General features: G+C 42.4%; 1 protein-coding gene across 8 annotated transcripts in view; it reads left to right on the top strand.

Annotated features, from left to right (window-relative positions):
• The window catches only part of CREBBP (CREB binding protein), a 191,712-nt gene that overhangs the window by 121,365 nt on the left and 47,618 nt on the right, over positions 1–22,729 (top strand). For 6 of the 8 annotated variants that reach the window (XM_073362777.1, XM_073362778.1, XM_073362774.1 and 3 more), the window contains exons 10-16: positions 648–840; positions 1,033–1,086; positions 4,973–5,097; positions 5,772–5,960; positions 8,829–9,248; positions 10,380–10,559; positions 10,805–10,991. In XM_073362777.1, the coding sequence (XP_073218878.1) occupies positions 648–840; positions 1,033–1,086; positions 4,973–5,097; positions 5,772–5,960; positions 8,829–9,248; positions 10,380–10,559; positions 10,805–10,991 (1,348 nt within the window). The remainder of the gene's footprint in view (positions 1–647; positions 841–1,032; positions 1,087–4,972; positions 5,098–5,771; positions 5,961–8,828; positions 9,249–10,379; positions 10,560–10,804; positions 10,992–22,729) is intronic. The other 2 variants (XM_073362776.1, XM_073362779.1) reach the window with 2 other exon arrangements.

Raw genomic sequence — 22,729 nt, 5'->3', positions numbered from 1 at the left:
CTTTAAATTCTCTCTCTTCCCATGTCTGTCTTATGCTTCACAGTAGTGACTCTGGATTGGTAGATTAGTTGTGTATATGAAAAAGGCAGTTTTATTCTTTACTTGTAACTTGATCTTTTCATAACAGACTAAGCTACCAGTTTAGAACACCTGCCTTTCTCCTGCAGAACTGCAGGTGAGCAGCTCCTTTCATTATTGACTCTGGATTGGTGGCTAGGTGTGTTAAGAAAATACCAACTTATAAATAAGGATAAAAAATGTCCCACTGGAGAGTAAATTGTATCTTCATATTGATTTCTCTGCCAGAAAGTAGCAGGCATCCTACAACAGTCCCTTTCATAAAAACTTATGCGTGATGATTTAGAAAAGCCTATTCTTTGGAAGACAGCCAAGATGGACAGTCAGTCTGTAAAGTAAACTTCCCTTCCTGTGTTTTTTTCCAAAAGCTTCACTGTTACTCTCCACTTAAGAATTACAAGGAGTCTCATCTCCATATAACAGTTGTGACAAGAAATGTAATTCTTCTTCAAATAGGCAGCTCTTTATCTGCAAGAGAATGTAAATGACACACGATTCAGGTGAATTAGTTTTACCTCTGTATTTTTGTATTTTTTTGTAATACTGAATATTATCTTTCTCCTTTATAGGACGAATACTATCATTTATTAGCAGAGAAAATCTATAAAATACAAAAGGAGCTCGAAGAGAAACGGAGGTCTCGTTTACATAAACAAGGGATCTTGGGTAACCAGCCAGCCTTACAGACCCCAGGGGCTCAGCCACCTGGTATCCCACAGGTGGCTGCTGCCATGGGCCAGGCACAGCCCTTGAGACCTTCCAGTAAGTATGGATTAGATGAGATGGGGCAGGGGAGATGGAAGAAGAGAGTGGGACAGTTTTTTACATTTCGTTTATTGAATTTAAATACTTCTGCTATGCAGTATCGTGGTTGGCTGAAGTGTCATTGTATACTATTTCTTAATTTAAAAAAAATTTTTTTTTTCTTTGACCATTCTTTTGATTCTGTTACAGATGGGCCTATGTCCATGCCAAATGTGCCTATGAGTCGTATGCAGGTCTCTCAAGGTATTTAACTTTTTCCTTCTGTACATTGCTTTGTTGATTCAAAACATAGCTTCTCTAGGTTGCTTTTCTTCTGTTTTCCTTTCATATTGTTTATAACTTGAGGGGGAAGGGTGTGTGTGACTCTCTCCTTCTTTTATTATTCGTATTCACCATTATACTTGTTATGCTGTCAGGAGTGACTCACAACCATGAGTGTCGACCTCAGGGCAGACTGTCAAGAAGCAGGATGAAAACCCCAAACTGGTTGTATATTCTATCATTAGATTTCACCAAACCAGTATCAATTGTCAACTCCTAACACACTGTAACAATCCTACCATGGAGTCATGGATAGTCTCTAGGTATTGCATTCTATCTTGCCACCCAGGCAAGCTTGGCTTTTTGATAGATGGTCACTTTACACCAAAAATCACAATAATATTCAGATTATTTGCTGTCCCAAAGGATCAGTCATTTACCCCAAGTCAGTTGTATTCAGATCTCATACCAAAGACAGAGCTTGTAGCCACCCAGTCCTGTAACAAACAAAAAGGTTTATTAACTAAGAGGAGAAATGAATTATTTATAAGATTAAAGCAGATAAACACACACACAAATGAGATACAATCTTAAGTTAAAAAAGTAATAGAAGCTTCGTTAATAAGCAAGCTGTTACGTCCTTTAGGTCTAACCCAAGCCTAGCAGCTTGGGGATCTCTTGCTCATATTTAGGAATCTTTGCCCTCAGAATCCAGAGAGCAAAAAGGTACTAGGGTCTCCTTAACAAGTATCTTTATTCCCTTTCACCAGCATTCAAGCTGTGATGGGACACAGGTTTGTGGGGGAAGCAGTCAACAGTCTTTTGTTCACAATGGCTCATCTGATGTCTGTAGACCTTCTTTTGTTGGGGAGAAGATAGCACCTCTTGTGGTAAACTAGGATTTCACACCTGGTAATGCTTCTCCCCTGACTGTGGGGAATTTACAGTTTTAGTAAAAAGAACGAGGAGTACTTGTGGCACCTTAGAGACTAACCAATTTATTTGGGCATAAACTTTCGTGGGCCAAAACCCACTTCATCGGATGCATGCAGTGGAAAATACAGTAAGAAGAGATAGATATATAGATAGAGAGAGAGCATGAAAAAATGGGTGTTGCTATACCAACTCTAACGAGACTAATCAATTAAGGTGGGCTATTATCAGCAGGAGAAAAAAAACTTTTATACTGATAATCAGGATGGCCCATTTCAAACAGTTGACAAGAAGGTGTGAGTAACAGTAGGGGGAAAAATTAGCATGGGGAAATAGTTTTTAGTTTGTGTAATGACAAATGTAATGCATTGTTCTAAGTCAGCCACAAAAATGTTGACATACTGTGGGGCCATGCGGATAGCCTAGCAGTTCCAATGACTTGGAAGGTATATGTTTTCCTCAAATGTGAAATAGTTGTGGGTGAGGACAAAGTCACAAAGTTCAGCCACCAGGTTTGCCGTGACATTATCGGGGATACTGTTCCTGATGGCTTGTAATCCATCTTTGTGTGGAATGTTGGTGTCAAGGGCTTCTACATCCATAGTGGCCAGAATGGTGTTTTCTGGAAGATCACCAATGGATCACACAACAAAAACACTAACCCAGGAACCTATCCTTGCAACAAAGTCCGTTGCCAACTCTGTCCACATATCTATTCAAGGGACACCACCATAGGACCTAATTACATCAGCCACACCATCAAGGGCTCGTTCACCTGCACATCTACCAATGTGATATATGCCATCATGTGCCAGCAATGCCTCTCTGCCATGTACATTGGCCAAACCGGACAGACTCTACACATAAGAACAAGTGGACGCAAATCAGACGTCAAGAATTAGAACATTCAAAAACCAGTCGGATAACACTTCAGCCTCCCTGGACACTCAGTTACAGACCTAAAAGTCGCAATTCTTCAACAAAAAAACCTTTAAAAACAGACTCCAACGAGCAACTGCAGAACTGGAATTAATTTGCAAACTGGACACCATTAAATTAGACTTGAATAAAGACTGGGAGTAGATGAGTCATTACACAAACTAAAAACTATTTCTCTATGCTAATTTTTCCCCCTACTGTTACTCACACCTTCTTGTCAACTGTTTGAAATGGGCCATCCTGATTATCACTACAAAAGTTTTTTTTCTCCTGCTGATAATAGCCCACCTTAATTAATTAGTCTCGTTAGAGTTGGTATAGCAACACCCATTTTTTCATGTTCTCTGTGTGTGTGTGTGTGTGTGTGTTATATAATCTTCCTACTGTATTTTCCACTGCATGCATCCGATGAAGTGGGTTTTAGCCCACGGAAGCTTATGCCCAAATAAATTGGTTAGTCTCTAAGGTGCCATAAGTACTCATTCTTTTTGCTGATGAAGACTAACACGGCTACCACTCTGAAGTCTAAGCAAACACTTTCATAGTAACAAAGCAAATATATAAACATTAACTTGTAACACGGGATACAGATATAAGTAGGATTAATACATGCAGGATCCTACAATCATTCCACAAAGTCTAAACACAAACACATTCTTAAATTCTAATACCTATTTTAAAAATACTAAAACACAGGTAAGCCAGACTGGTTTCCAGCTGTGCATTTGTCAGTGTTCAGTGAGTCTTAGGGGCCTTGGCATGAGCTGGCATCTGGTCTGCCAGCATCACACACTTTACCAGGCTTTATCACAGTGGTATCTCAAGGGCTAACAAGATGTGTCCAATAGTTTCTCCACAACAGGGATAATCAGGTTAGAGAGTAATTTAGCACCTGTGAGAAAGGAAGGGAATCAGCAGTACCCTCACTTATTTTATCTATCAGTGTGAAATGTGTTAAACCATTTTCGTTTTCAGTGCTTCTTTGTCAGATAATCCTGTTGGCCCAGAAGATACTTGTAAACTGGGAATTTTCTCATTATTAATTTGTTAATGCTAGAGGAATGCAGTAGCCTTGCTCCAGCTGCTTTTTCCTGAAAAGTACTGAAAGTTGAGATGTTTCATCTTCCTAAGTAGTAGTCCTAAGTAGTAGTAGAAGTTATCTGCTTCATGAATTAATGTTTGTTATGGAATCTAGTAAGCTGAAACCTGTATTGCAACCCTTTGGAGCTATGATATGGCGCTCTCTGTTTAATGACACATCTAACATTTTATTTATTTTGGGTAGGAAAAGAAAAGTTCTTTGAACAGGCACATGTATATCTGTAAATATTGAGCCTATGATAAATGTATGCCTTTACCAATGCATGGTTTGTGGGGTGTATTTTTGAGGAGGAGGATGGTGGGGAGAGGGAACTGCTACCTTTGTTTTGGTAGTTGCTAGTTGTGGTATTGTTTTGGTTTATACTTTGATTTGGGGCAGTGTGCTTGCCTTCAGTGTGCCCTTTATATAATTTACTTTGAGAATTACTTACAGTAAAACTTGAATAAGAGATCACCCTTTTTATACAACTCCTGTCTTATGTACCCCTCCCCTGCAAATTTTCCTAAAAGTATTGAGTATAGTACTACTTTTCTTTTAAAGAGCATCACCTCCATTTGTTTGCCCCTTGAGCGGTTGTTTAAAACAAGTTTCAGTGTTGGTTTTCCCTAAACATTTGTCCCTGTCCAGCATGTCTCTGTTAGTGACCATTTTGCAGGAAGGAACAACGTTGACTTTTTTAATGTGAAGAATGGTTATTGCTCTTCTGACAGCTTGAGGCAAAATTGTAATCAATTGCATAGAATTACACACCTCACTTGCTCTCTGGCAGTGTGTGTGGGTAATGCTTTTTACCATAACTGATTTGAATTATGATACTGTAGGCTGGTAACTGTAGTACATGTAAGTGCTTGATGACTTGTTCCTAATGAGCTGTTTTGGGGGTGCATTTTGCAGGAATGAATCAGTTTAACCCCATGTCCATAGGAAATGTGCAGATGCCACAGGCACCCATGGGACCCCGTGCAGCTTCTCCAATGAACCATCCTGTACAAATGAACAACATGAGCTCTGTTCCAGCGGTTTGTATTTGCTTTCCTTAAGTTCTTCTTATAGTTTAATTCCACTTAAGAATTTCCTCAGTTTTTATAATAAAGATGCTTTGAGAAAAAACATATTCCTATTAATGTGGAAAACTCACGAGTCTGCTCGTCTATTTGAATTTCATGCTAATTAGCTTCAGGGAAATTTATCTTTCATCTTTGCTATCATACAGTTTTTTTACTGACTTGTTTATTTGTTTTCAACGTTTAAATTTGACATACAGAACATAAATACTTAGGGTGGGAGGCGGACATCAGAGGTATAACAGTAACTCGTGTCTTCTGGGAGAAAGAAGCTTGGTGCTTCCAAGTACTGTAGCCATCCAGTGTATAAATCCCTGGTACCACTTAAAAACTTGATTTCATTTTTTTCAGAAAATTAAAATATATTTTAAGAGTTCCAGCATATTACTTTTCTATATTAGCCCAAAGAACTTAGCGTTCTAAATATAGCTTTAGTATTTTTTTCACTTTGAGTAGCTCATTGAATGTTGTGAGGCAATGCTGACATCATACATGTGTCCAAAACTCCCTTTGATTTATGAGGTCAGTATTTTTTCTCAGACCTTATGGCTAATTATCAGTTTGGTTTTTCCTTTATTTCTACCCAATTAATTTCTTTAATAACTGATATTTTTGTTTTTAAATATTAGATGGCAATGTCTCCTTCCCGAATGCCTCAGCCACAAAACATGATGGGAGCACATTCCAGTACTATGATGGGTCAGGCTCCTACCCAAAGCCAGTTCCTCCCTCAGAATCAGTTCCCATCATCAAGTGGAGCTCTGAATGTGAACAATGTAGGCATGGGTCAATCAACAACCCAGACAGGCGTTTCACAGGTAGAATTCATTTTCTGAAGTATGGATTATCTTAATCTAATTTCATGGGCGGCCACGCTCAGCCCCCAACAACCCCCCACCCCTCCTGCTTCTACTCAGCGCAACTTCAATCTCCCTGGTTCAGGCCGCGCTGCCCTCCCTCTCAGTGCTCTGGGGTCGGGGCCATGCCACCTGCCCTCTGGGGCTGGGGGCTCTAGCCTGGGACATCGGCTGGCAGCTGCAGTGGGGGGCTCTGGTAGGGGGCACGGAAGGGCTGGGGCCTCAGGCGGAAGGGGCAGGGCTGTGCGCTAGCCTCCACCAGCCGGCAGTTCACGAACTGCCCATGTCTAATTTCCTTTTAAAATCTCACTTCTTTGCATAGTTTGCATTATATTTGTATATCCAGTGTTCATTATACCCCTCCAATTTAATCAGCTTCTCAGAGACTCTCCTGTCTTTCACTTTCTCTTTCTGCATTCCAAGTATTTCCATGAGCTGCTACATAAACTCTGGGTGTATTAGTTTAGGAAAAAAATCCCCACCACCACCCCCAGATGTGAATTCTGTAATTCACATAATCTTATGGAGACTTTTAGGGGGGAATAGCAGGAAAAGTTAATTTATGATGCATGATTAAGCTATTTTCAGTGTTCCCCCATTGTATCTGAGTCATCCATATGCTCCTATTTTTTCTTTGTATGCAGACTTTAGTAGCTATTTATTTTAAATTATGGACTGCAAGAAAGTATGTAATCAAAGCAGCCCTCTTAGTTTTTTGGGTTTCTTTTGTTTTTAAACTAGTTACATCTGAATTGGAAGCTGTTGTCTATCACCAGTTGTCTTCCATGTTATTACAGTAGTTCAGTCAAATTATTTGTTTAATAGCTGAACACTTCTGCATGTGGCTTTTTAAAAAATAGAAACATCTGCCCTCCTGGAGAAAGTCTTGAATACATGATGGATAGAAAAACAGTATCCCTCAACAAAATATTTATAAGGCAATATAAAAGCATTTTAACACTTGACATTTTACTACCTATAATTCATTCATATTTCTTTATTGATTTATTTAGATTTATACAAATACTTAAAAATACTTGTATGAAGGTTTTAAATAGAAATCAGATGAAGGCATACAGTAACTCCTCACTTAACATTGTAGTTATGTTCCTGAAAAATGCGACTTGAAATAAAACAATGTTAAGCGAATCCAATTTCCCTATAACAGTTAATGTAAATGAGGGGGTTAGGTTCCAGGGAAATTTTTGTGTACACACACACACACACACACACACACACGTTTTAAACAAACAATTTAATACTGGTACACAGTGATGATGATTGAGAAGCTTGGTTGAGGAGTCAGAGGGTGGGATATTTCCTAGGGAATGCCTTACTGCTAAATGAAAAGGAGTACTTGTGGCACCTTAGAGACTATAAGCTTTCGTGAGCTAGCAATTGGCTGAGTCCTCAAGGGTTAACTCTCTCACAGCAGGAAATGAGGGAGGGCAGACAGAGACACACAATGTGTGTGTGTGTGTGAGAGAGAGATGTGCGCATTTCCCCTTTAAGTATGGAGAGTGAAGTCAGAAGTACACTGCCTTGTTAATTAGATCAGCAAGCTGAGACTGGGCTGCAGGTGCTGCCCGTTGTGTGTGTGTCCCCTGCCCTATGGAAGATAGGGTAAGCGGGGTGCAGGGGGAGGGGGACACCCTGACATTAGCCCCCCTCTTTTTCCCCTCCTCTCCATACAGCAAGCAGGAGTCTTGAGGAGCAGGTCCAAGGCAAAGGGCAGGAGCAGCTCAGGGCAGTGGCGGGAGGGACAGCTGAACTCCTGGCAATTGATACCCTGCTGGGCAGCTGTTGCACAGGGAACTTAGGGGAGTGGGGAGCTGATAGCTGGGCTGCTGGTCCACTCTGGTTCCAAGCCTCCACCGGCTGCTCTTCCTGCAAGCAGTGGACAAAGCAGGTGGCTGCCAAATGAGTTAGAAGGGAGCATTTCACAACTTTAAACGAGCATGTTCCCTAATTCATAGATCAGTTCCTAGAATATCAGGGTTGGAAGGGACCTCAGGAAGTCATCTAGTCCATCTAGCTGCTCAAAGCAGGACCAATCCCCAATTTTTGCCCCACATCCCTAAATGACCCCCTCAAGGATTGAGTTCACAACCTTCGGTAACGTAACAGTAACAACGTTAACCGGGACAACTTTAAGTGAGGAGTTACTGTATTAATATGGTCTGCTGTCCCTGATTCTCCCTCCACCCATTCTAGTTTGTCTGATGCAGCATTTAGTAAAATATATGACCTTAAAACATATGCACATGCACCATGTCATTTGTATTATACTATTTCAATTTTATAATGTTGCTGGACTCAGAAATGTGGATCCACAACCTTTTTGAATATCCAAAATAGTCAAGTCAGGGTAAAAACTGTTACATGGTCAAGTGTATTGTGTATAGTAAACACAAGGGAAAGAATTCTGAGATGCCTTCCTGAGCAATGTAGCTCAGTAGGTGCAGCCTAGGTTGTGGGGAGCTTTCAGCCACTTTGTGTCCTCTGAATCCTTACCCCTACCCAGCCCATGGCACAACTTAGCTCTTGAATGGCTGCCTATGGGGAGTGCTATCTGGGTTCCATCTCCTTTATGCTAGCAGAACAATATAAAAGGAGCAAAAAGCTATCGAAAATTATTGGTGATTTTATGTGGTCAGAACCTGTGCATTTGAGATAATAAACACGGTTGCTGTAAATAAATAAATTATGAAAAATGTATGGTGATCTAAACTGCTACTCTTGTAAGGCATTTAATGCTCTTATAATGTCCAAGTAAATATGACTCAATTTTGGAGCAGCATGAATACATTAAGAACTCTCTCTTTATAGCAGGGGCAGGTTCCCAGTGCTGCTATTCCGAACTCCATGAATATGCTAGGACCACAGAGTGGTCAGATATCATGTCCACCAGCGACCCAGCCACCTCTACATCAGACTGCACCTCCTGTATCCAATGCAGCTGGCAAGCCACCTATCCAACACCAAACCCCACCTGGAATGACTCCTCCTCAGCCAGCAGCACCTACTCAGCCATCCACACCAGTCTCATCTTCAGGACAGACTCCTACACCAACACCTGGCTCTGTTCCAAATGCAACACAGACACAGAGTACACCTACAGGACAAACTGCAGCACAGGCTCAAGTTACACCACAACCTCAGACTCCAATACAACCCCAGTCTGTGCCAACCCCACAACCATCTCAGCAACAACCAACATCTGTGCAGGCACAACCTCCTGGCACTCCAGTAAGTATCAGCTGGTTTATTTGGTCCAAATGCAACAGAAGCCTAAACATTCAACAAGGAACTTTCCCCTGTATAGTACTGTGCCATAGAATTACAGATTGCAGGATCCTTATGGCATAGCAACAGTAGCTTGTTTGATTGTGGAAGATATATTTTAGAATAGGTATTTATTTAGATCCATATGCAAACAAAATGCATTCATCCAAATGTTCTCAGCAGTCAATTTAGTTAGTGATTTCCAATACTAGGATTAAAAATACTACAGAATGTTTCTACAGCTGTGCGTGGGAAACTTGTAAATAATCTGCCTGTGCTATGTTTGGCTCTAGTCAGGATCATTAGTCTTTCACCTTCATGATCATTAAATTCACACATGGTTTTTAAAGATGGGTAGAAAGAGACTGCATGGTAATCAGTGTGTACTATCCACCGTACAGTTGCTTTATCAACAGAAGATGCTAATGCATCAGATGATAAACTCATTCCTGTCTTTACCTCTGTATAACTGGAGATCTGTGTTTTGGTATCCAGAGTTTGGTTTTCATAGAATATCGGGGTTGGAAGGGACGTCAGGAGGTCATCTAGTCCAACCCCCTGCTCTAAGCAGGACCAATCCCCAACTAAATCATCCCAGCCAGGGCTTTGTCAAGCCTGACCTTAAAAACCTCTAAGGAAGGAGATTCCACCACCTCCCTAGGTAACGCATTCTAGTGCTTCACCACCTTCCTAGTGGAAAAGTTTTTCCTACTATCCAACCTAAACCTCCCACACTTCAACTTGAGATCATTGCTCCTTGTTCTGTCATCTGCTACCACTGAGAACAGTCTAGCTCCATCCTTTCTGGAACCCCCTTTCAGGTAGTTAAAAGCAGCTATCAAATCCCCCCTCATTCTTCTCTTCTGCAGACTAAAAATCCCAGTTCCCTCAGCCTCTCCTCATAAGTCATGTGTTCCAGTCCCCTAATCATTTTTGTTGCCCTCCGCTGGACATTTTCCAATTTTTCCACATCAAGAGTGGTATTATTTCAGATGATCCTTTTGTGTATGATTTTGTACTATTCCTCTTAGCAAGACAAATGAATATTTCTATATATTTCCTCAATGTTTTGATTTTTGTACCTTTTTACATCAGCTATCCCAGGCAGCAGCTAGTATTGATAACAGGGTGCCAACCCCAGGCTCAGTTGCGAGTGCCGATATCAACTCCCAGCAGCTGGGACCTGATGCACCAATGCTAGAAAGCAAACCAGAGGTTAAAAATGAAGAAACTGAGCCAGAGCCTTGTGAAACACAAGTGGAACCTAAGACTGAGGTAAGTGAAATTCCTTCACAGTTAATTAGAGCAATAATATATAGGAGCTAAAATAAGATGAGTGTGAATCAGTGAGCCAAGCTGACGAGAAAATATTAGTTAATGGAAAACTCTGGTTTTCACTCTGGTGGAAGCCCTGTGTCTGGTGCTTTATTGTATATCGGGCTACTGATACTCCAAACTGATAGAATTTGTAGTTTGAGACGTTATAGGTGTAGTTTAATCTCATCTCTTTCTTTCTTAAGATGGAGGAGGATTTACAAGGATCTTGCCAAGTGAAAGAAGAAATAGATGTGGCAGAGTCAAAACAGGAGCCAATGGAGGTAGAAGAAAAGAAAGTTGATATCAAGGTAGAGCCTAAAGAGGAAGAGGAGAGTGGCACTAATGGCACCACTTCACAATCTACATCACCATCTCAGCCCCGTAAAAAGAGTACGTATATAGAAATGGGAGTCCTTGCTATAATTTTTCTTGGTTTTCTGTCTCCTGCAATCTTTAAGCCAGCCAGGAGGTCCCTCTGTTTGTACGTATGCACTAACACCACAAATTGGGGGCTGAGACAATGAGTTAACGTGCTACCCTTTTTCCAAGCAGCATTCTTATCTTTCCTTGGATCACAAGTGAAAAGTAAGGTGTTGATGTCCTTCTGATTTGCACTTAACGTTACTGTCAATGATGACATCTTAGTTTGGCTTTTTCACCATAGCCAGTCTCTATGCAGAAGGGCCAAAGCCAGGGTAGTAAGGGATTGGTTTCAGTTCAGGACTGAGGTGAATTGTAGGGAAATTACATAGGTGGTGTTGTATGCATGTATCTGACTTTGGCCAGTGCTATTTCATGAGGACTGAATTCACGTAGAACATTTTCTTACAGAGGTCCTCTAAGTCCTGTGAATTCTTTCCAGGTTCTGTTTTCACTTCATCCCTGCTGTCCAAGACCTCTTGTTGTGGTGACATCCTGCAGACAGAAGGCAATTTGAAAGTAGCTCCCTCCATAACGTCTCCTTGATTTAGCCAGAAGGATTACTGGTGAATCACGGGATACGCCCCTTTCCCTCCAGAGGCTGTGTGCGCAGCATCCATATTGTCATTAGCCCTTGTTGGCCTGAGAATTAGGGACTGAACTCAGTTCCTGAATTTAAATTTTTTACAGTTAGACTGGTATACTGGCTCTAAAACTTTTAAAAGGAAAAAAACCCAGTGCAGCTCCCTTGAGACTGCCATCGCTTTAAAAGTGTACTGGCCCAAAGCCTGTTCCACAGAAGTTTCCACGATGGTAACCACCATTCTGATCAAGTCAGTCTACAGAATTAGTGTTTTGGATATGGTTTGTTTGAACGTTGATTGTTCGTACCTATATGCTATATTTTCCTCTTTTGCCTATTTTGAAAGGGAAAAGTAATATTACAGATTTTAGGAATTACTGTTCCCCTTAGATAAAGCTTTGGGTTTTGTTTTGTTTTGTTTTTTCAAAAAGCCTGTCTTTGCATGCATTGGGTGTTTGGTTTCTAAGAAGTAAAATAAGGAAGTTTTTTGAGTGATGGTCCCTATTGTATTCCACTGAGGGTTATACACATGCACCATGCATCTGGAGCCAGAGATTTTGAAAGTAATAGTGTCCATTGGTCCATACATGTGCTTTTGCTCCACCTTATGGTTTCGTCCAAGGCAATAATGGGCGGGGCAAACCAACTGTGCCCTTAGTTCCTTCTCGCTACCACATGGTTTGAGTTGGAGCTTCTGTTGTTGTCTTGTCCCTTGTGACACATTTACTTAAAACACAGAAAAAATATTTGTTTTATTCGTGTATATAGTTTTTATTGCTTTTTACTATAAGTTTTAGGATTAAGGAATTTTGGGGACTACATTTTTCCTGGTTTCCTGCCTCTCTCCCTTCCTCCTCCCCTTCCCCCCAGCACCTGAATACTGAATTGTGCCGAAGATCTGCATCTCCTGCCCTCGCTCGTTCTCAATCAGCAGTGAGCACAAGCGCTGCCTTTACTGCTTGGGAGAAGCCCACATTTCATCCAGATGCAGTATCTGCCTCTCCTTCCCAAGCCATACCTGGGAAGATTGGGCTGTCTGCCTCAAGAAGCACCTCATGGCAATTGCCATGAGGCCACAGTTGGATCCAGGCTGGGAACACTCCTTCCCCCCGCTCCCCCCCATACATCGGCCTGAGCAATCCAGGTGTGTGCCTCCTACCACAAAGACCCAGTCCGGTTCCCCTGATACCAGTGCTATAAACCCCGTGCCAGGGCCTAATCGTAAGGCAAGGAAGCATGCGCATAAGCATGGTAGTAAGTCTTCCTCTAGGCTGAAGAAGGATGTTGCACCTTCCATGAGTTCCAGCCATGGAGAAACTGCGCATTCCAAGGTGCACAAGCATGACAAGAAGCCACATAGACCACAAGATCTGCTGGTTCTGTCCACTGAGTGAGATACACCTTCCAGTTCTGCACTGCCAAAGACAAGGGAACCTTTGGTTCCGAGGCAGGCTTCCATTCCGGCCCCAGCTCTTGTTCAGACTGCGGTGCGCATGCCATTGACACCAGGCAGGTTTGAGGCTGTGCCTGAGCCTTGTGAACTCTTTGCTTTGGAGAAGGTGAGGTCTCCACGGCTTGCACGCTAGTCACCTCGTGCGGTGGGGGTGCTCTTCCACCTTGGACTTACCTCCTTCAGCTAATATTCTTGCCTGCTCTCTTCCAGCTCATGTGGTTCCCATGATGCTGCCATTAGAACCAGGCTCTGACTTCTTGGCATCAGAGGCTCGGACGGAGCACAGGTCCACCCTTCCCATACTGTTGATACAACTATCCAAAGACTCTGATGTCTCATTGACAGTACCTTCCCTTTCCCTAGCAAAGGAGCCCCTGGTACCCCACTCCTCAGGGCCCACCACAGCAAATTAAGGATCCTCCTTCTGGGCCCTACTGGGTGTCCTGGCCTCAGTATTCACCTTCAGAGCCTTCCCATTCAGCATGAAAGGAGTGCCCCGTCTCCTCTCTTTGACCATCATCGAGTAGGTGTTCAGAACCAGTGTTGGAGGATGAACCGCTTAGCCTGGCTCTGACCGCACCGCTGGAAACTGAGTGATTCAATTCATGATCCCCAGATGCTGTGGTGTCATCAGCTCCATCATCGCCTCTGGATGATTACCATCAGTTCAAAGAACTGTTACGCAGGGTGGCTGATGCTCGCCACATTCCACTGGAGGAAGTGCAGGACAAACAACATCAGCTTCTTGACATCTTGCATGCCTCGGTACCAACCAGAGTGACCCTAGTAATCAACGATGCCGTGCTTCAGCCGGCCTGAACTGTTTTACGCACTGTAGTCATTTGCACACCCACCCCAAGGGGGAAGAAAGAGGTAATATGTACCAGCGAAGGGGTCTGAGTTAGTTTTCCCCACACACACACCTAATTCCCTCATGATACAGGCAGCGACAAAGGGGGCCAGGCAGCAACACCTACGCTCCACCCCAGCAGATGAAGAGGATAAGTGACAGGACATTCTGGGTCGCAAGGTTTTTTCTTGGCTGGCCTTCCAATTTTGCATTTGTAACTACCTGGCACTATTAGCTAAATATGACTTATGGCTTGTTGGCGGACTTTGCAGACAAGCTTCCCCAACAGAATCGTTCCTCCTTCCTGACTATCTTGGAGAAAGGCAAACTGGTCGCAAGGATAATACTCCAGGCCGTGGTGGATGTGGCATATATCTCTTCACGCACAGTGGCCACTGTACTGTAAAGGGGAGCAATAGATCCTGTTTGTACATCCTATTAGGGTGCAGGGTTTTATTCCGCCTATTTTCTAGTACCCAAAAAAAGGGCGGCTGGTGACCAATCTTATACCTCCATCATCTCAGTTACTTCATACGCAAGCCAAAGTTTTGTATGGTCACCTTTAGAGACCATCATACCTTCACTGGAAAGAGGCATGTGGTTCTCACTGTGCAGGAAGCCTATTTTCACATAGACCTCCATTCTGCCCACAGAAGGTTTTTGAGATTCAGGGTAGGCCCTTGACATTTCCAATTCCGAATTCTACCATTTGAACTCACTACTGCTCCCTGGGTATTCACCAAAGCTTTCTGTGTGGTGGCGGCCCACCTCTGGTGTCAGGGAGTTCTTATATTTCCCATACCTCGATGACTGGCTGCTAGCAACGCGATCCAAAGGGAAGGCTCAAGCCTTGACCTTCATGCTGCTTCTACTCCTCTTCTCCCTGTGGGGTGAGCATAAACATAGAAAAATCAACTTTGGATCCGATACAGTCCCTAGAATTCATTGGGGCATGCATCGATGCAGTCTCAGCATGAGCCTACCTACTGGAGGACAGGTTCCAGATAATTCAAGAGTTGATTCCTAAAGTGATAGCCACCCATCCTGCTCCATTCAGAACTTTCCTGTCCCTCCTTGGTCACATGGCAGCCTGTCCGTACATCACCGCCTTTGCTCGTCTTTGCTTTTGCTGCCTGCAGCTGTGGCTCCAGAGATCCTGTTCTCCCACACACCAAACCATGGACCTCACCCTAACAGTCCCATCCAAGGTTCTCTCCTCCCTCCACTGGTGGACAGACCCAGGTCAGATAAGCACTAGGATGCCCTTCCTCCCATTCTCTCCAAGCATGACAATCATCATGGATACGTGTCATTTGCTAGCTGGGGTGCCCACATGGGCGAGTATATGACACAGGGCACTTGCACTCAGGACTCCCAGTTGCACATCAACATTCTGGAACTTCGGGCGGTGCAGAGGACATGTTGCGCATTTCTCCCATTCGTTTTTTCCTGTCACATGCTCACCATATCAGACAACACCACAACTGTTTATTACACCAACAAACAAAGGGGCTAGCGGTCGCTAGCGCTTTGTGGAGAAACGATTACTCTGTGGGATTGGTGCATAGGCCACTGACAACAGGATTTAGTGGGCAATCTTCCGGGGACTGAGAACGTGATTGCAGATTCTCTGAACAGGCAGTTCGTGGCTGACCCTGAATGAGAACTCCACGACGCCGTAGTCAGTGACATTTTCACCCAATGAGGGACTCCAACCACAGGCCTCTTTGCCTCCCCTGTCAACAACAAATGCATCCAGTATTGCTCCAGAGAAGGCCTCTGTGCCCATTCCCAGGGAGATCCCCATATCATCTGCTGGTCGGACCAGGCAGACTAGCTTTTCCCCCGCTACTGGCGTGTGTCCCCCATAAGATCGGGTGGGAGAGGGCCACAGTTATTCTAATTGCCCCATTTTGGCTCTGCCAGTACTGGTTTCCCCTCCTTCTCTGCATGTCAGTGTGTCCCCCCACTTCCACTGCCAGCATTCCCAGAACTGCTCACGCAATACAGCAGCAAGATCAGACATCCTAATCCACAGACACCTCACTTCAGAGCTTGGTTTTTGGATGGGCATCTTTGCTAGAATGGGAGTGTTCGTTGGCAGTACAAGACATCCTCTCAAGTAGCAGGAAAGAGTCCGCGAGGCATTTCTATCAAGCTAAGTGGAAATATTTCACTTCCTGGTCCAACAGAGTGGCCAAGCCCTTGAGAATGTGAATATTCCCCTTATTTTGGACTACCTTCTGTCCCTGAATGCATCAGACCTTTCTCTTAATTCCATCAAGGTGCACATGGCAACTGTTAGTGCTTTCCACCCCCCATGGAAGGACACTCTGTATTTATGCATCTATTGACTAGCGGGTTTTGGAAGGGACTCCTTTAGACCTATCCATCCATTCAACCTATTGGCCCCACAATGGGACCTCAACCGCGTCCTTTTGACCTTAATCAATTCGCACTTTGAACCTTCAGCCTCATGGCTTTGTCTCTCCTTTCCACGTAGGTTGCCTTCTTGGTTGCTATTACTTTTGTGAGACGGGTAAGCAAACTGGGGCCATGTTAGTGGACCCCCATTTTACCACATTCCATATAACGAGGTTTCTTTGAGTATGCACCCCACATTTCTGCCAAAGATTGTATCCCGCTTTTACCTTAATCAGCCAATACACTTAGCTGCTTTTCTTCCCAAAGCCTTGTGCCTTGGCAAGGGAGTGCGTCTTCACTACCTCAGCGTGCGCAGGGCCATGGCCTTCTACCTGCAGAGAATGAGATCATTCAGGAAGACCCCTCGACTGTTTATCGTTATAACAGAGAGGATTAAGAGATAGGTGATATCCACTCAGAGGATTTCTAAGTGGGTTTTGGGGTGCATTATGCTCTGCTATTGATTTTTGGGACTGTCTCCACCCCTTGGCGTGACCTCACTCCACAAGAGCGTAAGCATCAATTACAGCTTGCTTCAAGATACGCTGCTTATGGACATATGTAAGGCGGCCACCTGGAGTTGGGTACTTACTTTCGCTTCACATTAGGCGTTGGAACAAGATTCTGCGATGAATGCCCCATTTCACAGAGCTGTTGTCCAGTCAATGGTTGCGTTATCTCCTCACACACCCCTCCTCATAACTTGGGACTGCTTATTAATCACCCTCAGTGGAATACAGTATGGACCATTACTCAAAAAAGAAGAGGTGGTTACTTATCTGTAACTGCAGGGTCTTCGAGATGTATGGTCCCTATTTGTATTCCAATATCACCCTCCTTCCCTTATGCTGTGGATCTGTCTTGAATTGTGGTGGTGAAGGAACTGAGGGCATGGTTGGTCCGCCCTGCCCTTTATCGCCTCCTGGGACAAAACCGTGAGGCGGAGTAAAGGTGCATGCATGGACCAGCGGACACAACTACTTTCAATATCTCCAGCTCCGGACACGTGGAGTACGCGTGTTACCCTCAGTGGAATATAGATAGGGACCACTCATCTCGAAGAACCTCCAATTACAGGTAAGTAACAGGTATTTACAGCCATGATTCTTCTTCAGTGGTTTGTTCTCCACTTCTTCAAGTGAATGCTGTTGCAGGCTCTGGTGTAGAAAAACCCATCCTTTGAGCCAGAAAAAATACCACCTAATTATGCTCAAAAAAGCAGCAATAAAAGTTAAATGTAAAAGTTTTAAGCCTGTTTTGAAGAGAAAACCTCATGGCTTTGTGGAAGTAGGGAAGCTAATTCAGAGTGTGTGATCCTCCATGGAGGCCAAACAGAACTGGCAGGGTTTCAAGAGTGGCCAAGTTAAGCCCTATCTCAGTGATGGATATATCTTCTGTGGACTGATGGCAAGAAGGAAAATCCCACTGTAGTAGTAATGAATTTAATTATGAGAGAGAAATTATCTCCCATCACTCAGGCAAATTACAGTGTAATCCACTCAGATTAGTCTGTACATGTGTAATTTGATTAGTCTACCTGGATGAGTAGCATAAGTGGATTATTCTGCACACTGCAATCATGAACCTTTTCAAATATTTGTTAAAGCAACATTATGAACCTTAATTGCTCATTACCAGTAGTTAGACACTCACGCTACAATTCATAGTTATATATTGCCAAGTGCTAGCTACTAATAGAAATGTTTTATTACTGGAATTTCTGGTACATAATTGCTGCAGTCCAAGTTACTGTAGAGAATGTTTAGTAATTTGATTATAAGGGAGGGAAAGAGAGAGTCTCAACAGAAACTTCTGCACCCAATTAAAGAAGCTTCACTGATTGTAGCTACAATGTTGTCACTTGATTTCCTGTTTGTATTGTTAATAAAAAAATAAGTAGACAGGTGGCAAAACAGATAGGGTGGTAAGATAATATATAACATTTTGGTATATGCACTTAATTGTATTTTATTCTTCCATGCTTCTTGGCTTAATAATGTAATTCCATATAAATACAAAATGAAGGTTAAGCAAAGCACTCTGAAGAAATACCAAAGTTGAGATTGTATGCAAAACCTTCCCACTGGCCACCATGTATATACATTATGATATAGTCTATAATTTCAGTGTAACGTTATTTCCCAAACACAACATATAAATTTTTTCCCTAAAACCTTACAAAAACTATTACAAGATATAGTAACACAAATTTCGTTGTCAGAATGGTCTAGAATATCTTTATTGAGAAATTCTGTAATGTCTTCTCTCTCACAAGTATTTTAATAACTTAGTCCTAACCACGTATTATACAATTTCTTTTCAAATGGCAGCAAAGCTTCCCTTAACTGGAAATGTAAATGATTTATATAAGCCAGTACACTTTAACCATTACTCTGTTAATGGTTAGTCTGCATTAAGCCGTGGCTTATTGTGCACTTTTCACTTAAAATGACTTTCATGGATTGGTTAGAATGCATGCTGGTACACAGTACTACAAGACCTATAATTGTAGAAAAATATGGCATTTCCTAATTAAATTCTGAAGCATGCAACTGTAATGCTCTCTTAATGTAACTGCTTTTATGAAATTTCTATAAAAAAAAAATGAAAAGGAACTTCGTTCTCCTTGTCTTTTGAAGATCTGTTCAGATGCCAAAAGTCTATCTTTGGTCAGAGACCAAGCATGGAAAAATTCAGCCCAAGTAGTGGGACTTCAGGAAGGTTAGGAGTGACTAAAAACAGCTTTCATTATAAAATGACCAAAAGTTATTTTGCAGGCTCTTTGCAAAGGCTGCATTCCAAATGAGGGCAACTTATCCCTTATCCATTTTCCCTGAAAATGAGGTTCTGCCCTCTTTCAGATACACCATGGAAGGGAACCTTTTTTTCCTTTGGCAGGCTGAGCTTTTTCCTGTCCCCGTCTCTTCTCCCTCCACCCCCTTCCTTCACAAAGCAAGGACAGTTTGGAGTGTTTATTAATTCAGGACTGCTTGCTATCTCTCCCTGGAACCTTCCAAGGTAGACTTGAAGGAGCACTTCTTTTCAGCATTCAGAAGCCTCCAAGCTAAGTTGATTTCTTTCCCCATCCAACAGGATCCTCTACTGAAAAGATTACAAGTAAAAAGAGAACCAAAAGTATTGTCTTCAGTAATTTCAAGGATGCTGCTCTCATCTTCTCTAGAGTTTTCCCCTTAATGACTTCAACCAGGACTCCCTCTAAAGCAATTTATGGTATAATGTTAGTACTTAACAGATAATGGATGATGATGATACAGGCAAAGGTCATGTTTCTTTCAGCCATCACATGCCAAGACAAAATGGGGTATATGGTGGTTTAGCGCTAGCTTCTGTTCATCTTGCCCATATTCACAGAACTTCTTTCCTGAAAAGGAAAACCCAGACCATTGTTTCTCAAAAAGGAGAACCCTATAAAAGGAGTTTTTTCCCCTCTGGGGGAATCTGAACAGCGCAGGAAAAAAAGACGAAATCCCCTGTCCACAAGCACTTTTCTCCATATTTTTCATACATTTCAGAGGCCAGGGATTCTGAAGATGAAACTAAAGAGGTTTTTTTCCTCCTAAAACTTGGAAGGCTAAATTGTGAAATGATCAGTTGCCTATATATTTTGCAGGGAAAGGTGTAACAAGATCCAGTGGCTGGAAGCTGAAGTTTAATTTTAAAAAAATAAATAAATAAATCAGACTGAAAATAAGATGCAGATTTTAACAGGGAGGGTAATTAAAGATTAAAGAGCATAGCAAGGGATGTGGTAAGTTCTCCATCTCTTTTAGTCTTTTAAAGACTGGATATTTTTCTAAATGATATACTCTAGCTTAGCCACAGGTTAGTGGGCTTGATGCAGGGGAAATTCTGCGTCCTGTTATGCAGAGGGTCAGGCTAGATTATTATCTCTTTTGGCCTTAAAAACCTATTAAATGGAATAATCCAGAACCATTAAATTCCAAAGTATCCAAGCCATACCACCAAGACTGCACAGCCAGTAGGAGGTACTTTCTCTTTCCCTCTAGAAAGAAATTCCAGATCCCATTTCGTTCGTTCCTTGGAGAATACCACAAAATGTAAGTGGGAGTTTCTTCATAAAAGGCTTTCTAAGCAATCTCAAAAGTTCTCAAGAAAACGTGGGTCCCTTCGGAAGGCGAATTCCTGCATATGATACCCATGACTAGGAGAATGGAATCAGCGCTCCATGAGGTCTGCAAGGTGTTGGCTGCAGCCCAAGTGTCCACAGCTTCCACCTGCTTTGCATGAATTATTTTTGCCTTGGCTGACAATTTTCAGGAGGAAGTGCCAAAAACAATCCAGGGAACGTAAATCAGTGTTTCAGAGATTTCTTCAACAGCAGCAGTTATTTAAGACTTCTTTCTGGATTCATTTCAATTCTGAAGACAGTTGCAATGGGCAGAAAGGCACCATTAGTTAAGATAACGAAAAACAGATTTACAAGTTAAACATCTGGTGTCAGGTTCCAAATATTCTTGCGGAAAGCTTTTCTGGAAGCTTCTTGTCAACGTTATCAGTAAAGAAATCGTTTCCCTCTCCAAAGCAACAAGGTAGGGATTACAAATCCATTTGCAAGAATAAAGGAATTCTTAATACCTAGAGGGAGTTCACCCTGTGTTTAGCTGGCTGAGTAGGAAGGAGATGGAATGGAGTCTCTACTAGTCAAGAATGGCAGTAGTTGAAACTTTTTACATCCAAACAAAATACCGAAGGCATGCTGTTCTTTTCCAGACATGCGCTTGCCTTAGACACAGTTTCCAAAGCCTGTTTAAAAGAGCTCCTATCTGTCCTTCAGCATCTCTGATCTTCAGAACAGATGAGATCTGACTGAGAAAGTCCTCCATTTTATTAGTGGCACCTCTCCGACCTTGGTGGCCATGTTATGCAGACTTCATCTCAATAATCCTCCCTTCTACCTCTGCTTCTTTTCTTCACAGTCCCCCAGGAGAGACGCATTTACTTGAAGGTTCCTTTTACCACCAGATTTTACCAGAATCTGGGCCCCATTAATCCACTTGGATATTAAGAGGCAGCAATTAAAAAAATAGTTACTCCAGTCTGTGGTTATAAACACATTCCGGCTCTTCAGAAAGAAATCTACCAATTGGGATTTGTTTTAATTTGGTTTCAGGTGGTGCTCACCCATTGTGCTAGGCAGTGTACAGAAATGCAGAAAGAATGATTCCCTGTCCCAAAGAGTTTATAATCTCTTAAGACAATATAGGGGAAATTCAGTACATGGCACAGAGCCAAGCATACCAAGGCCAAATTCCCAATTTCGTACAGGAGAGCTTGGGCCCAATTCTCTGTTTCCCTACATTGTGTTTAGTCATTGGTACCAGTGTCAAGATGGGGTCAGGTTCTGTCAAATCACAATGACAGCACTTGATGCCACTTTGCAGTATAAATTACAGTAATGTCAAGCTCCTTGTCTCTAGGTCTGAAGGCCAACACTCTGTGCCGGCATACTTTGACAATATCAAATATTTCAGGTGTGAACAAACCAAGACTAATCTCCTCTCCATGTCAGGCAATTTCTGAGGACAAAAATTAATAAGCCTTAGAAGGCAGTATGGAGTAATCCCCTGAACTCTCCACCCGGATTTGAGTGCCTTAACAAAACTTTCTCTTGGACCTCTTCACCAAAAGTCTTCATCCTCTCAGCAATGCAGATTTTTAAACTGAGTGGTGGTTTTCCTACACCCAACATTCATTCCTAAGGTTAACACATGTTTTTCACTGCTCTCAGGAGGAAGTCCTCCCTCCCTTCCTCCCCCCTTTTTGTCAAGGCTATGTTCATCCAAAATAAAGTCTGGTATATTTTGGATGTGCAAAGAGCACACCATAATTATTTCAGGGTTTTTCAGAAAATCTCCTTTCTTCTCCTGTCAATCCACTGCTGAGAGCAAAACAAGGCATCAGAGTAATCTGTTTCTGGGTGACTGAAACTGTGGATCAGGAAAGTGTATCAGTGTTCCAAAATCAGTTATAGCCCATCAGACCAGGACTGTTTCTAAATTCTGATCAGAAAATTCTTTTGCCACTTATCAAGCCATCTGGTCATTTGTCCATGTTATAGACAGTACAACTTGGACATAGTTTTCTGCAGATTTTGGTCCTTCCCTGCAGTTTTCTTTGCTCTAAAAATCTCAGTAGGGGTAACAGACATGGCTGTATTTGCTGTGTGAGCGGGGGGAATTGTTCTTAACTGATTATCTTTTCTTTGACTAGCCAGGTGCTCTATTCCATTCCTCATTAAAGTTATTGTTTTGTTAATCAGTTATGGCCAAATTGCCTTCTCTGCCCAGTAGAAAGATACCTTTCACAGGGTAGGATTGTTAATCTGCAGTCATGAAGTTAATAAATACGTTGAAATT

Source organism: Lepidochelys kempii, chromosome 10, assembly GCF_965140265.1.
Source record: "Lepidochelys kempii isolate rLepKem1 chromosome 10, rLepKem1.hap2, whole genome shotgun sequence".
In the NCBI taxonomy this organism is placed as follows: Eukaryota; Metazoa; Chordata; order Testudines; family Cheloniidae; genus Lepidochelys; species Lepidochelys kempii.
Note: the sequence above shows the minus strand (reverse complement) of the source record. Positions and strands in the feature narration are given on the sequence as shown.